The sequence below is a fragment of the Molothrus aeneus genome, chromosome 3 (genome assembly GCF_037042795.1).
Source record: "Molothrus aeneus isolate 106 chromosome 3, BPBGC_Maene_1.0, whole genome shotgun sequence".
Classification (NCBI taxonomy): Eukaryota; Metazoa; Chordata; class Aves; order Passeriformes; family Icteridae; genus Molothrus; species Molothrus aeneus.
Window position 1 is genome coordinate 5,448,461 of NC_089648.1, and position 15,896 is coordinate 5,464,356.

At 43.9% G+C, this 15,896-nt stretch overlaps 1 protein-coding gene across 1 annotated transcript in view; it reads left to right on the top strand.

The window, feature by feature from the left end:
- RALGAPA2 (Ral GTPase activating protein catalytic subunit alpha 2) overlaps positions 1-15,896 on the top strand; it is a 93,958-nt gene that overhangs the window by 15,058 nt on the left and 63,004 nt on the right. Inside the window, exons 7-22 of the mRNA XM_066546111.1 lie at positions 831-946; positions 2,153-2,291; positions 2,722-2,921; positions 4,427-4,666; positions 5,369-5,542; positions 6,388-6,525; positions 7,114-7,262; positions 7,442-7,553; positions 8,214-8,451; positions 8,968-9,132; positions 10,304-10,444; positions 11,715-11,852; positions 12,368-12,450; positions 13,278-13,368; positions 13,499-13,678; positions 15,654-15,847. Coding sequence (XP_066402208.1) covers positions 831-946; positions 2,153-2,291; positions 2,722-2,921; positions 4,427-4,666; positions 5,369-5,542; positions 6,388-6,525; positions 7,114-7,262; positions 7,442-7,553; positions 8,214-8,451; positions 8,968-9,132; positions 10,304-10,444; positions 11,715-11,852; positions 12,368-12,450; positions 13,278-13,368; positions 13,499-13,678; positions 15,654-15,847 — 2,498 coding nt within the window. The remainder of the gene's footprint in view (positions 1-830; positions 947-2,152; positions 2,292-2,721; positions 2,922-4,426; positions 4,667-5,368; positions 5,543-6,387; positions 6,526-7,113; positions 7,263-7,441; positions 7,554-8,213; positions 8,452-8,967; positions 9,133-10,303; positions 10,445-11,714; positions 11,853-12,367; positions 12,451-13,277; positions 13,369-13,498; positions 13,679-15,653; positions 15,848-15,896) is intronic.

Genomic DNA, 15,896 nt, shown 5'->3' on the forward strand with positions numbered 1-15,896 from the left:
GTTTCATCAGAAGGCTAGCTAAGCTAAGAATAGAAAGGAATGATAACAAAGGCAGCTGTCTCAGACTCTCTGTCCGAGCCAGCTGGGCTGTGATTAGCCATTAATTACAAACATCCAAGATGGGCCAATCACAGATGCACCTGTTGCATTCCACAGCAGCAGATAACCATTGTTTACATTTTGTTCCTGAGGCCTCTCAGCTTCTCAGGAGGAAAAATCCTAAGGAAAGGATTTTTCATAAAAAGATGGCTGCGACATAGGACCTCCAAATCCTCCAGGGGGACATCCAGGTCCCCCTCCTGGAGGAGGAGACAATGGGTGCTGCCCGTGAGCCTTCTCCTGGTGTGCCTCTCCTGGAGGAGGGGACAATGGGTGCTGCCCGTGAGCCTTCTCCTGGTGTGCCTCTCCTGGAGGAGGGGACAATGGGTGCTGCCAGCTTCCCCTGGAATTCCGAGCTGGCCGCAGTGTGTGTCCGGCTGCTGGGCTGGTGCGGCTCTAGAGCCGCCTGCTCCTGTCCCTCTGAGGGCTTGCTCTTTGGCTCTGGGGTGGTTTTAATTCAGATGCAGCAGCAGCAGGAGCATTTTACTGCCCCTCAAGCAGGTGTGGAGGTTTCTTCCTTGTTGGCTCACTGCTGGTGTCAGCCCTTCCAAGCCGCCGGGAATCTGGTGTCATCCTCGCTGGGATGTGCCAGGACTTTGGACATCTGAGCAGCTGCTGGACTTGCACAGCTTGATAGTGCCCTAATGGTTATTTTCAAGTCAATCTTTTACAGAAAATAGCTTTTATTTCAGTATTTTAATGCGTTCTGTGCTTAAAATATTTGATTTTAGCCAAGATATTTCCAGAAGAAATAACGCCGCTTTTGCCAGCTGTCTCTGGAGAGAAAATTGCAGAAGACCAGACCTGCTATTTTCTCCAGCTCCTGCTAAAATATATGGTAATTCAGGTGAGGAGGATGGATGTTTGAAACTGTTCATATTTGGAGGATGTATTTGTGGTAGAAATTAAGCCTACACTACATCTGTGCGGAGCTGGGTTTGCCCTTCCCCAGCACATTTTTTACTCTTAAGTGGAAAATCATCCCAAAGGTATTTCCTCGTGCCATTTTTGGTGAAAATAAGCAGTTTGTCACACTTCTGTGATAAGAGTTAATGAATGTTATCCAAACTTGCAGAATAACTGACTGTTTTATGTGCTCGTGGCTGCATTTAGAAAATTGATGTGGGGTAAAGATTCAGTTTGTTCTCTTTGGACACATACCTAGATGAAAAGGAATGTAAAGGACCACTGGAGGAAGAGATAAAGAGAGATGGCTTCTGTGATGTTTTTAAAAGGATGCAAGTAACATGTACAAAAAATTTAATTAGAAGTAGATCAGATGAATCTGTACAGGAAATAAATTAAGATAATGTATATATTTTAAAAGTACAAATTAAGCAACATTTTGAAATAAAGTGGAAGCTGTGCAGACAATGAACATTAAAGAGCCTTGTTATTAAAAAGAGATAAATTATAATTAAATACTTTGAGATACACTTTTTAGTATGAAAAGGCAAGACCAAAATAATATTTGGAAAGGGTTTTGTCATCTTGAATAAATGCTTTATTTTAAAAAGTGGCTGTATGAAATTATCAGCTTCCTCCACAGCACCCTTTGTTTTACATATCAGAGTCTCACAACACTTCAGTTAAAGACAAAAATGTCACTCTTCTTTTTATACTCTTGTTACCTGTGTGGGGTCTAAACAAACCTGCTTACTCTACAAATCCCACTGCATAGTGGTTCCAGTGTTTGTTTATTTGTGTTTGTTCTGACAAAGAAAATATTAATGATAAAAGCAGAGCTCAAAGTGGCTTTGTCAAAATGTAAGAAGCAAATTTGTTTGGAGCACAACAGTACAGTTGCTCTTCTCCTCTGGTTAGAACAGCTCAAATCCACTGGCTTCCACTGAGCTTGCTGGCTTTGGGGGGATGCTCTATTCCTACTTTCCATTCTTACTGCAGTTTGTAAAGGTACTTTGGGGGCTGTGCTGCTTTTTCTTTCCTTGCTAAAGTGTAGTTGCTTGTTTTTTGTGTTCAGGGGGAAACAATTGTCAGTACAACGCATTAACTTAAAGCTTTTTGTTTGTTTCTCTCCAACTGCGTGACAAAGGCTGCCAGCTTGGAGTGGAAGAACAAGGAGAACCAAGACACTGGGTTTAAGTTTCTCTTTACTTTGTTCAGAAAATACTATCTTCCTCACTTGTTCCCATCTTTTACAAAGCTAACCAACCTCTACAAACCTGTGCTGGGTAAGTAGTGGGTTTTGCCTTTGGAGAAGAAAAAGATACTGCTCTCAGCAGCATCTCTGTTCCCAGCTGGTGTATCACTGCAGCTCTGTGGGATGAGGAGTTTTTTTCTCCCTGGTTTCCTGTAAAACTAACTTACATTGTAGCAGGGCTGGTTCTTTGTTTCAGCTTTTGCCCTTCTTTTTGCAGCTCTTCTCTTTTGCTTTCCTTTGTTTTGAGTGATACAAGTGATAACCTCAGGAAGGAGCTGTGCTGTTATGTTCTCCTGAGGAGCGATAGAGTTACGATAGAATACAAGCATTAATAAAATAAAAGCAGTCAGTCATTGCATCTGTTATTTTTTTGGTGATATGCTCAGTACATTTAGCTAGAGCTGGGAAGCAATTACTAAGATTGCACTTTGTTTCTCTCTTCCTTTTTGTCCTCCCCTCAGACATCCCTGATATCAGGCCAAGGCCGGTGTATGTCACTGCAACGCGGAACAATGAGAGTGTCTACTGCACAAAAATCCCCTACATGGCAGCTCGAGTGGTTTTTATCAAGTGGCTCGTTACCTTCTTCCTTGAAAAGAAGTATTTAACTGCTGTTCAGAATACAAAAAATGGAGGAGAAGTGCTCCCTAAAATTATTCAGGTGGGCTTTAAAGTTTACCTCGCTTCTTGCATGTGTGCTAACCTTGCAGGTGATCTCACTGCACTGACAGCTGAAGCACAAAGAAATGCTACCCCATAGTGAATAAATGATGTAGCTGTTTATTTGATTTTTTTTCCCTCATAATTTGTTTCATTACCAGCTTCAGCAGTATTATATTTAGACTTTTGGAATTTACTCTGTTAACTGTCATACTTGGTGGTTCCATGGACCATTTCCCAGTGACATCAAAGGCTGCTTTGTTTTCCTCTCAGTTATAGCAGCTGTTTACAATGAGATATTAGAGAAATATTTCATTTATAAACTCATGATTGAGACTCCTCTGGCATTGGATGCCTCACAATGAATTTTATAAATCGATGGTTTTGAGAGACTCTCCAGCTTCCTGTAAAGAATTTAGAATCAATCTCAGCTTACATTTGGTCTTGAACCATAAGTTAGTGTCAGCTGTGGGCTCAGCAGAGAAGCAACACAGTTTTAAGTAATAGTAGCCTTCTTGAGCCATGTCTCATAAGCTCTTGGAGGTCTATTACTCACCCAAGATAGCTCAGCTACCTTTGGAGGCATAAAATCAGCAGGATGGCTTCTGTTGTAGTGTTGGAAGCAAAAAGGTTTCATAAAAGGCAAAATAACAGAGAAAAACTGAGCCAGGTGAAGAGGTTCTTGCTCTTGGTAAAACACCTCACAAAAGCGATTAGTTTCTTTGTTTTCTTCTTTTTCTAGTAAATTGCCCAAGCAGGACTTTTTAGCTTCTGTCTAATTAGCTATCCTTAAGTTTGAAGTGAAGTCTCCAAAGTCTTATGAAGCATCTTTTTCACTTAATCAAAGAGAGAAACTTCTGAGCTTCTTTTCTTTTTGAGAAGACAGAAGCTAGTTTTGTCACTCTGTCAACAGAGAGCACATTCCTATAGTTTGAGAGGTTGCAAAACGCAGGCAGTGCCAGAGCAAAACCTGGCAAAAAGTGCCCCTGTACTTGGCACTGGTGAGGCCACATCTTGAGTGCTGTGTCCAGTTCTGGGCCCTCAGTTTGGGAAGGATGTTGAGATGCTTGAGTGCATCCAGAGGGAGGACAGCAAGGCTGGTGAGGGCTTGGAACACAAGCCCTGTGAAGAACGTTTGAGGGAGCTAGGATTGTTTAGCCTGGAGCAAAGGAGACTTAGAGGTGACCTTATTGCTCTCTACACCTTCCTGAAGGGAGGTTGTAGACAGGTGGGGGTTGGTCTCTGACAGAACCAGAGGACACAGTCTCAAGCTATGTCAGGGCAGGTATAGGTTGGATATTAGGAAAAAATTTTTCACCGGAAGAATAACGAAGTACTAGAATGCTGTTCCCAGGGAGGTGGTAGAATCACCATCTCTGGATGTGTTTAAAAAAAGACTGGACATGGCATTTGGTGCTATAGTCTGGTTGAGGTGTTAGGCCATAGGTTGGACTCGATGATCTTAGAGGTCTCTTCCAATTCTGTGATTCTGTGCTGCGCCTGCAGAGCGTCGCCGCGGGCCAGGAGAAGAGCGCGGAGCTGGAGGCGGGCGCGGCAGTGCCGGCGGGCGAGCAGGAGCGCGGCCACTCCGGCGGCAGCAGCAGCAGCAGCCTGTCGGACAGGAGGCTCAGCAGCTGCAGCCTGTGCAGCGTGGAGGAGCAGCACCGTGGCGTCTATGAGATGGTGCAGGGCATCCTGCTCTCCACGCGCGGATACGTCAACTTCGTCAACGAGGTGTTCCGCCAGGTCTGCCCGCGGCCGCTCGCTGCCCTGCTTCTTGTTTCTGTGTGAGACAAACCCTGGGGGGCTGGGGCTGGGCAAACTTGGTCTGTCACAAAACTTGCTGATCTGTCACTGTCATATTTTCTGAAGAATTCTCTTTGCCCAGGATTCTTCTCCTGGGATTCTCTCTTTTCATTTCTCAGAGAGAAATGAAAACAATAATTATCTGATTGCTTCTCCTGTGTTTGCTGCTTTGCAGTGTGGTCTGGAGATTGTTTACCAGCTGGTCATTGTTTGATTGGTTTCACGTGAATTGTTTTAACTTAATGACAATCACAGTCCAGCTGTGTCGGGACTCTGGAAGCAGTCACGAGTTTTCATTAGCATTCTTTGTAGTCTTCTGTCTGTATGCTTTCTCTGTTCTTTAGTATAGTTTAGTACAGCATTCTATAATATATTATCATATAACCTCATAATAAATTAGCCTTCTAAGAACATGGAGTCAGATTCATCAATTCCTCACTCACCAGCAAATACCACACTGGTCACAGCAGCAGCCTTTGAGATCAGGCTCCTTCCTAGGTCTAGTTTAACGACCAGATTATGGAATTGTTGAGGGAACTGAAGTTTGCTGCTTAAAATCGCAGTGTGGGTGGTGGTGTGTGTGTTTGTATGCATCACTTCCGTGTCCTGTGTGGAGTGAAATCTGTGAACTTTCCTTTTCAGGCGTTTTTGTTGCCGCCTTCTGATATCTCCGCAACACGGAAGGTGGTGAAAGTGTACCAGAAGTGGATACTGCAGGAGAAACCTGTGTTCATGGAGGAGCCAGACAAGAAGGAGGACAGCCAGGATGCTGTTGCTCCCTTGGAAGACTCCTCAGTGCAAACAGACGGTAAACATGTATGGTATCCCCTGTTCCTTACTTTGTCAGCTGCAATATGGGGCTTTTCACCTCACTCTGTAGAGGAGTAACAGCTTGAAGTGTGGGGAAAAATAGGGGTTAAAAAATGCTTTTAGTTAAGGACTCACAGTTGAAATAGTTACTGAGTAGCACTTTGAGTGCAGGGACAGTTGCAGCTGGTTTGAGAAATGTAATTTGTGGTTATTCCCTGCATGTGTAAATATGACAGCAGGAACTTCATGGAAGAAACACTGATGGGTCTTGCAGTGCTAAAATTCACTCTTGGGTGGCCTAAAGCATGGAAAACCGTTTCATTTTGGTGGCGCGTAAAACTTGACAATGTGTATTAATTCCTGTATATTGTAACTGGACACCTTAATCTAGAAAATTTACCTGTAGATAAAGTCCCTGTGCATCATCTTTTAATATCCTGTTTTGAACCATCAGTAAAAGTTCTTTGACTCTGTTGACACTGCGACACTGTTTAAAGGGAAGTTTGCTAGTACTGAAATAAGAGGTTTGATTTGTAAAACAGTGAGAATTACAAGATTTTTACTTCATTTTGTAGAGAATTTATAATTTTGCCAGACTTAAATTAACGTGTTACTACAATCAGCGACTATGAAAAATGGTGAAAAATATTTTAAGTAACATACCTTCTAAAACTTTTATGAGCCTTCAAATTCCATGTGCGGAAATGAAGAAATAATAGCCAGGAATTCCCTGTGGAAATGAGTGCATGCCACGCCAGTTCCCCTGCTTAGGCTGCTGACCTCAGGGGTGGTTTTGTTTCAGTTTGGTGTGTTCCTTTGTGCCCTGCCTCTAACCAGGCTGTGTTTGGCAGCTCTCCTCAGAGCCCTGCGGGCACAAGCGCTCCTCCAGCTGGGGCAGGACCTACTCCTTCACCAGCGCCGTCAGCAGGGGCTGCGTGCTGGAGGATGAGGACAGGGATGTGAAGGCTGGAGCTCAGGCAGCACTGCAGGTGAGCTGGGTGGGAGGGGGACATTGCAGGGCTGTGACCTGCCTGGCCTCAGAACTTGCACTGCAAATTACATTACGATCTCCAAGATGGAGGAAAAGAACTACCGGGGCTTGATTGGTTCTGTAAGACACAATTTGGGCTTTGTGTGTCACTCTGAAACGTGTATATTAAACCACATGACCACGTCTTAAGGCCAGAGATCTGTATTTTAACACAAAAGGGTAATTTTTTTCTTCCTGTGAGTACTAGAAATTGATCAGAACCATGCATTTACTTTTTCTGAACTTGATTTATTGAAAATACTGGTGGCTGTTTAAGCATATGATGGCAGGAAATGATTTGCTGGAGGAATGTCCTCTTGTCTGCCCAAGCAGAGGAGACACCCACAAACCACATGCTGAGCCTTGGTGGGTGTGTGATGGGAGCCACCTGGCTCCTTACTGGAATAACAGAAAAATAAAGTGATGGGTAAAACATGAAACCTCTTCTAAGGAAAGGGGAAGGTTTAACTGAAGAAGCACAGGTGTTTTGTTCTAAGTCTCGCCTGTTTTCATTCCTAACACTGTTCAAATGGACTGTCAACGCCAGGTATTCCTGACAAACTCTGCCAACGTTTTCCTGCTGGAGCCATGCACTGAGGTCCCTTTGCTGCTGAAGGAGCAGGTGGATGCCTGCAAAGCTGTTCTCAGCATCTTCAGGCGCATGATAATGGAGCTGTCCATGAACAGAAAGACGTGGTAAGGTTAACTTACTGTCATTTAAGAGAAAAAGTTGTTACAGTCCACAACCAACCAAGCTATTTTACAAATGATCTGTGAGGTCCGAAGTGTGACTGTATTCTCAATGAGTAAGGCTTTGCTGCAGGATTAATGAGCAGGTACAACTAATGGAACACAATATTTTGTTTTGGACTCAGGGAACAGATGCTGCAGATACTTCTCAGAATAACAGAAGCTGTGATGCAGAAGCCGAAGGAGAACCAGACAAAGGACACGTTTGCTCAGAGCATGGCGGGGCTGCTCTTCCGAGTGAGTGAGTGGGGCTGCTTGGTTTGCTCTGTCACAACTGCCCACAGTTTTAGTTGAGTGCTATGAAACCTACTTGTATTACTGTGAAGGAGGGGTTTCTCACGTCTTGCTAGTAATTATTTTGTAAACTGTTACTAACGGAGGGAGAGTTGAGTTTGCTCTGTTCTTCAGGGCTCTGTTACAAACTGTGGTAGCACAAATGGGATATTTTCAGTGAGTGTCTCTAAAGTGTACGAATCAAGTAACTGTTTTCCTAAAAGTCCAGCTGGCAAGTCAAAACTGAGTCACACTGAGTGAAAGAGACATTTATGCTTCCTACTATATTTCCAGCCTGGATAGTGTAACTGGGTGTGTAGTGCTGCCCCAGGGCTCAGTCATTCTGTGGGTGTAGGACATTCATTCATTCTGCTGTTATTACAGAGTGTCTTATTTCAGTTTGCCAGACAACATTTAGCCTTTTTTTTTTTTTTTAATTTCCTTCATCAGTAACTTTCCCCATTATTTCTGGTAGTGTTTTTTGAGGGAAAATGGTGAGGCGCAACTGATGTGCAGCGCTAAGAGTCTGTGCTGATGTGCAGGTCGGAGTTGTGGGTTGGGCTTGGTGTGCTGAACTCGTCTTGTCAGCCCTGCCCGAGCTGCCACTGGTGTCTCTTCCCTCAGACCCTCATTGTGGCTTGGATCAGAGCCAACCTGAGCGTTTACATCTCCCGGGAGCTGTGGGATGAGCTGCTCAGTGTCCTGTCCTCCCTGACCGACTGGGAGGAGCTCATCAATGAGTGGGCCAACATCATGGACTCCCTGACAGCAGTGCTGGCCAGGACTGTGTATGGTGTGGAGATGACAAACCTGCCCCTGGACAAGCTCAGTGAGCAGAAGGAAAAAAAGCAGAGAGGCAAAGGTTTGTCTTTGTGCTTCAGTGCTTTTTTTGTATCAAACCAGTTAAATATTGAAGCTTAACCTTAAAAATTAATTTAATGTTAAACACTACCTAATCTGGTGTAAGAACCTGTTTAACCAAATGTGAAGCACTTGGGATTTGTGTCTTGTCATCCTTCACTGGGGAGGAGAGGTAGTTGGGGGAAGGCTGGGGTCTGCACCTACAGTCAGGGTTTTTTGGATGGCAGAGATTAAATGTGGTTTCCTGTGCTGTTGGCTGGCACTGGCAACTCTGTAAAAATTCCTTTCTGTGTATTTTTAGTAAAGTCTCTAATTGACAGTATTTTAGCTGCATTTGCATGCCACCTTGAGATCGATGCACATAGTTTGAACTGCCAGTTGGTTTGGATTAATAGTAAAAGTTAACCTGTTGTTGTTTAAAGTATTAATATTTGCCATGTCTGAGTCCATTTGTACTTCGGCAAAAATACATGCCAAAGCATCCAGTGCCAGAAAACTTTGTGTTCTTTGTCCTAAGGTGGTGGTTTAGAGCCTCAGAAGACAGCTGTAGTAGGAAGATCTTTTTCCTTAAGCTGGAAAAGTCACCCTGAAGTTGTGGAGCCAATGAGATTCAGAAGTGCCACAACCTCCGGGGCCCCGGGAGTGGAGAAAGCAAGAAACCTTGTCCGTCAGAGAGCCACAGGTTAGACCACAGCTGAGTGCTTTGGTGGCCAGGCACTCAGTAACACTCAGGTTTTACATCTCCCTCTGAGGGGTGGCTGCTGCCAAAAGCAACTCAATAGTTTACTGCCCCAGCAGAGAGGTTGCACGTCCACGTCAGGATGTCTTGGCCAGTGTGAATCACAAAGTATTTGGGGAAATTCTCTGTGTAAGCTTTTAGTTACAGGACATTGAATTGTGAGTTAAACCTGTTCACTTTAGGGGTTTTTTTAGAGGTACATGGCTATTTTTATCAGTTCCTTGGAGAGTATTTATTACTGACAGGCAGATAGCAGATACTGATGCAGCTTTTTCCTGGGAGCACAAGGTAAACCAGATATTTAATAAATAATATTATCCTTTGATAGTTGCTTTATGTGCTCTGTTTTTCTTGGTATGATGAGGTTTTGCTCTCATGTTTACTTCTGCAAAGAGAAAAGCAGGAGGGAGACTGGGGTGGGGAATGTTGGAGTAATGACTGAGACCCCAGACATGGAACAGATCTCAGTTTTTTCAAGCTTTTCAAGCAGCCTGAACATGGCCTTTCTTTATATCATGTCAGCATGTTTCCATGTGCTGGTTTGCTGGGTCAGACTCCTGTGGAAGCCCCCTGCTTTGAGCAGGAGCTGCTGGGCTGCACAGCTCCCTCCCCAGTTCCTTACCAGGAGAGCTGGAAGGAGGGAGAGCACTCCGGGTGGTTTGGGGCTCCATGGCTGAGCCACGGCCTCCAGCCTGGATCACTGAGTGCTTTGGCAGTAGAGCCAGCTCAGTCTTGAGTTTTATTTCTAAACTCAGAGAGTCCCTGGTGGTGCTCCAGTGAAGGGTTCTCCCTACTGCTGCAGCATTTTCCCCTTTGACTTCTTGCCAGAGCAGTAGGGAGAACCTGGAAGTGTTGATCCACAACATTTCTTGTTTGTGTGTGTTCAAATAAAAGGCACTTCCACACTTGCTGTGGATCAGAAATCCCTGATTATTACCCTTTCAGTGTGAGAGAGTATTGCACAATATTAACTTACATCTCAGGGGAGAAGCCCCTGGGCTTTCTGTTGAAAAGCTTTATCCCAAAACTCTGGGTTTTGTTGTGTTGTGACACTCAGAACTGCAATATTTCACTGTGTTCCTGATGTAATTATTGCTCTATTTTTTCCTGTAAGCTAAGCGAAGCCAGTCTATCAGCAACTGTGTCCATCTTTATGAGGCTTTGCCAGCCACTAAAAGTGTACCTCTTCTGCTTCACACTGTGAGCTCTCTCTTCCCTGGTATCTCTTACACTTCTTGCTCTCACAGACTGTCAGGTACTGTACTTTAAAGTCATCTTGTATATCAATGTTCTTTATATTTTTTAACTGTTCTCTCTCTATTCCCTTTCTGTCCGGTTGGTTCTTCTCAGAACGTTGGCAGCACTGCAAGCAAAGCAATTTTTGTTCATGTTGATATTGAAGACTGCCATTAATTGCAATTAGATCTATATTGCCTAGTAACTAAAGTGAAAATACCCATGTTTTGCTTCCTGGGAGGGATTTGTGACTCCTGAGTCCTGCCCAGACTCATTACCTGCAGTAGCAAGAGAAAGGGGAGATCTGTACATGGTGCTTTATGGCCCTGTGGGGATTCCTGCTCAGTGAAACATCTTTGGTGTGTTTTCATCTCAAGTTATTTTGGGGGGAAATGCTGAAATTGTTCCAGTTGGTGAATTGCATTGGATGTTTTATTTTATTGCTTTCTGTAAGACATTGAAAGTCAGCTGAAGTCAGTCAATACCAGAAACGTTCGTTTTTGTGCACGTGCCTCCTGAGATAACTTTCTGAGATACCTACAGAGTTTATTAAGTAGTAAAGCAATATTAAAACTTGCACACTGCAGAATGGAAACACTGGAGTGTTACTAGATTTTTTTTTTCCCAAATGCTAAGATAAATGAATTTCTCAAAGTGCTGTGTTGCTCTGCAATCTCAAGAGTTCCCATTGCTCCTTCCCCAGCATGGCAGTTTATTTTCTCTTGGGGATTTTCATGCCTCTCTCTCCTCCTTTTGTTTCTCATTCACAGTTACAGCCAAACCAAAAGTTGCCTGGTTGGATTTGTCCTCACAAGCTAAACCCAAGTTATATGTAGCTCAGAGCTTTTTTTACTCTAAGTTTTTGTCTTTCTTTATTCCTCCTCCTTTCCCCTCTTTCTGGAGGCACTCAGGGAGCACAGCCAGCTTCTCTCCACACTGCATTTAAGGGAGTTCTGTTGCCTCTGCTCTGTCTTTCTGTCTCAAGAATGAACAGGGCCCAGTTGGGATCTCCAGCACTGAAAACCCAGCTTCGTTCATGGGACCTGCTCCTCTTTGTTAACTCCCAAAATCACTTCTCTCCTTTTCTAGACCGTTTATGCTGCACATGCATCTCTAAACTTTATGGGTTTTCTAAGGTTATTTTAGAGAACTTAAGTTATTACTTGTAAATTTTACCTTGGGAATTTTAAATATTTGCAAGGATTGCTTTTTCATAGAGCTTAGGTGAGGAGTTCGCAGATGTATATATGAGCTCCTGCAAATATTTTGTGTTGTAATTAAATCAACAGAAGTTGAAGAATCTCAGCAGCTGGAAAATTCAGAAGGAACAGAAGCTGCAGGCCCATTTGCAGACCAAGAGCAGCAGCTAACTCGAAGCAGCAGCACTTCAGATATTGCAGATCAGATTCCATCTGATTTTTTTCAAGGTAATTCTAATAAAGTGCAGCAATACTGTGTTTTTCAAAGAAAAGATCTGGGACTAGTTCAGCCTCACAAGTGCTGCTCTTAATTAATTTGGTTTCCAACTCTTCTCTAAAATATGTTTTTAGCTCATATTCTTAGTTGCTGCATAGTTGGTAAGTTGTTGAAAGAACTTTTTTAAAAGAAGTTAGAGACTGTCAATGCAGGATGTGACCTTTTGTAAAGCAGGGAAAATGAAACCTGGAATGTGTGTGCACTTTGTATGTAGCTCTTTGACTTTTCATCTGACTTGCATTTGAATTTTGTGTATTCAAGCTGCAGTTGGAGTTCACTTCCTCTCCTGTAAGTATGTTATGCTTCTGAAGGATTTTTCAAAGCTTCTTGTATCCCATTTAAGTGTTGTATAGCCCTTAACTATAAATATGAGACGTGTAAACATAGCTGAAATTTACGTGAGACCTCTTGTGTGTTTTGGTCCTGCAAATGTTTATAGTTCTTGTTTCCTTTCTGAAACTTCTAGGCAAAAAGGCTGGAAATTCAACTTCAGACTCCAAATCAGTTCAAGAAAATAAGGGATATGTAAAGGAGCATGAAGCTGAGCAAGTAAGGCAAACCCAAAAGTAATGTCTGTAGAGATCGTAGCAATGTTTGCTTTCTAATCAGAAGCCTTTTAGCATTCAGAAACTCTAGGAGGTGAAAGTGTGAAAAGTGATTAATCCCATTTCTGGTGTGGCATCTGGAAGTGAGCCCTGTCGCAGGTTATTGTCCTGCTGGGTGTGATCAGTTTGTGCCTCCTGAGCTCATCAGCTGCTTCTGCAGTTGTAGCTCTGTTCTAGTCTTACACAAGGCTTTGGTCTTTTTCTGAAATATCAACATGAAGTTTGTACCTTTTAAAGGATAAATAATTCATGGCTATTACAGAGCTACAGTACACGGGAATAAATGTTTGATGGTTTAAAGCACTGATGAAAATGCTTCTGTTCAGCACAGTTCCTATCACCAGCCGTGCATGGCAGATGTTAGTGTGAGTTGACATCAGCACAGGCAAACTTCATACATTTTTAATGGGAACTTTTGACTGAACAGTTGAAACAATAAATGACTTAGCCTGATCATCTCTGTGAAATATGAATGCTGAAAGATTTTTTTTTATACCTTAACAAATTATTTCAGATGTGTTTGAAAAACATAGGTAAAAAATCCTGCTTATTGGTGTGAAAACTGAGGTTGTGAAAGGGAGGATAAAGAATTAAATGGAAAACCTGAAGTTTTCCTAAGGACACTGACAAGCACTTGGGTACTCTGAATATTCATGAGAATGTCTTGACCGGGTTGTGGTTAATTTCTAATGACTGTGTGGGTGTGAAATTTGCTGGAGTGTGGTGTAGTGCTCAGAGCCGTATAAGCTAAGATGGATTCTTTCCCTGCAGGTGCTAATGCAGAGGAGCAGCAGTACAGCCGAGTTGGATCTGAAAGCAGACTTGCAGCAATCTCACGGGTATTACAGAGAGAGGGAGAAAAGTGAGTGCCCCGAGAGTGCTTTTGCCAAGGGCAGCACCTGAAATCTGCTCTGATTTTGCTGCAGCCAGCCGAGACGCTTCTCTGGGGCGCTCTGCTGCTGCAGCTGTGAGCAGCACTGTGCTGTTTGCAGGTGAGAGCGTGAGCAGTGACACGTCCCTGGGCTGTGGAGCTGACGTGGACATCGCCCTGGTGGCCTGGCAGGCAACTGAGGATGAGCCCGAGGCGGGGCCGGCTGCAGGAGCGGGCGGGGATCCTGCGGCGCCGCGCTGGCTCCAGCTCAGCCCCTCGCAGGAGCCCGCCAACCTCACAGGTACCGCGGGCCCCACGCTGGGTGTGTGAGATCACACCTGTGCCCCACGGAATCTCACAGCATAATGAGGCTGGAAGAGACCTCTAAGATAGAGTCCAACCTATGCCCTAACACCTCAACTAGACTATAGCACCAAGTGCCATGTCCAGTCTTTTTTTAAACACATCCAGAGATGGTGGTTCTACCACCTCCCTGGGAAGAGCATTCCAGTACTTTGTTATTCTTTTGGTGAAAAATTTCTTCCTAATATCCAACCTATACCTTCCCTGAAGCAGCTTGAGACTGTGTCCTCTAAAGAGGAGCTTGTGCCCCTCGCTTGGCTTATGTGGCACAGGGCACCAAGGACCCTTCATTGTGCTGGTTCAGAGTGGAAGGGGTTTGGATCATCCATTGATTTGCCAGTAAATGATGATCCAGAAAGCCACCACCCACCCAGCTGAAAATAAATGGGCTTCTTACAGTGCCTAGCTGGGCACTCGTGGGCCTGCCCATTAGCACACTAATAAATGTTTCAAGTGAACAGGTTTTATTACCATAGCAGCATGGTCTGAGGAAATGCCTTACTGTATTTTTTGACTGATAGGAAAGAAGTGGTTCATTCTTTGCCATTTGTAAAGGTACCCTTCTTCTGGCAGTGTGAGTCAGATATTAGGTTAGGAGCTAATGCAGTAATGTAGGGATGTCTTACAGGCTGCCTTCCTAATGGATACAGAATTTCAAGGGTACTTTTTCATGTTGACTTTTCCTTTGAAATATCTGTGCTTTAATGAAGCAGCACACACCTGGTCCAACTGCTGGGACTGCTGCTGTAAAAAAGGTAATACTGCCCATGGTAAGAATGATCGTGTATGATAAATTCACTGTTGGTGTGGTGCAAGAATTGCTCCTTTGGGGGTACAAAGAGAAAGAACCTCATGTTGCAACCTGGCAGGTAATGTGGAGTGAAAGGACAAGTGGGTAACAGATGTGTCATTGCCCAGCAGACCCAAAGTGCCCTTGACTGCATTCCTGCCTCAGCCAAGTCACAGCTTGCTCCGCTGTGGAAACCTGATAGGGTAAGACAGAGCAACACTGCCACCGAGCAGCAGAGATGCCACTTCCCTGAGCACAGATCTGTAGGAGGTCATTCTAATGTGCTGGATAAATAACATGTGGTTTAGCACTTTGGGACTTTGTAATGCTACAAAACAAAAAGGGGGAAAAAATCCCCAAAATTGTTTTTAAATATATTCAAACATAAAAGCATCTGAAATGCCTTTTATTTCACTAACCTTCTTTGTGTCCTCAGAGGACATGAGTTATTTCCTTCTGCCTGTCTAGAGGTTTCCTGCAACTTCCTTCCATGCCTTAGTTGCTGCAGGTATGCCAGGAGCAGCATGGCTGTGCTGCTGCCTGTGACAGGAGAGCAGCTACCAGCTCTTGTCATTAAAATGTGCACTTCAGTGTGGATTTGTACTGTTTAAGAGCATAAATCCCATTACCCTGACAGCCTTCTCCAAGCTCTGCTCTCTCAGGAGCTGCTCTGCATCAGTGGTGATGCCTGAGCACATTCCTCAAGACTCTTCAGCCGTGGCTTTTTATTCCTTTGTCCAGTTGCATTGCCAGGTCTTGCTACACCGTGTGATCTCAAAAAAAAAAAAAGAAAGGGCTTTTATAAATATAGAAGTATTACCTGTAAGAGTGAGTTATTGATTGAATACATCCCTCAGGTACCTGAATATTGCATTTAGCTGCATTTGCCTCCCTTGCTGAAAAGCCCTCTGGGGTGGGGACAGTGTGGAGTGGCAGTGCTGTGCCCTGTGGTGCTGTCACCCATGAGCCCCTTTGCTGCCGTGTTCTCCTTTGATTCAAAAGCAGCTCCAGCAGTAAAAGAGATGGAAGATGGTTAGGAGGAGTAATGACCAGATTTTGTTGACCAAGTTCATGCTTAGACTGCACTTCTAACTTGTGGAAATGGCACACTTTAAATTTGCAGACAGCAGTGAGTTCCTGGCTGACGATTGCAGTATAATTGCTGGTGGAAGCCTTATTGGTTGGCATCCTGATTCTGCTGCTGTGCTGTGGAGGAGAATCCTGGGAATTCTTGGAGATGTGAACAACATACAGTCACCTAAAATCCATGCAAAAGTTTTTGGCTACCTTTATGAGCTGTGGTTTAAACTTGCAAAGGTATGTGGTACTTACAGCTAATAATAACAACACTTTTCTTTTGTTGTGG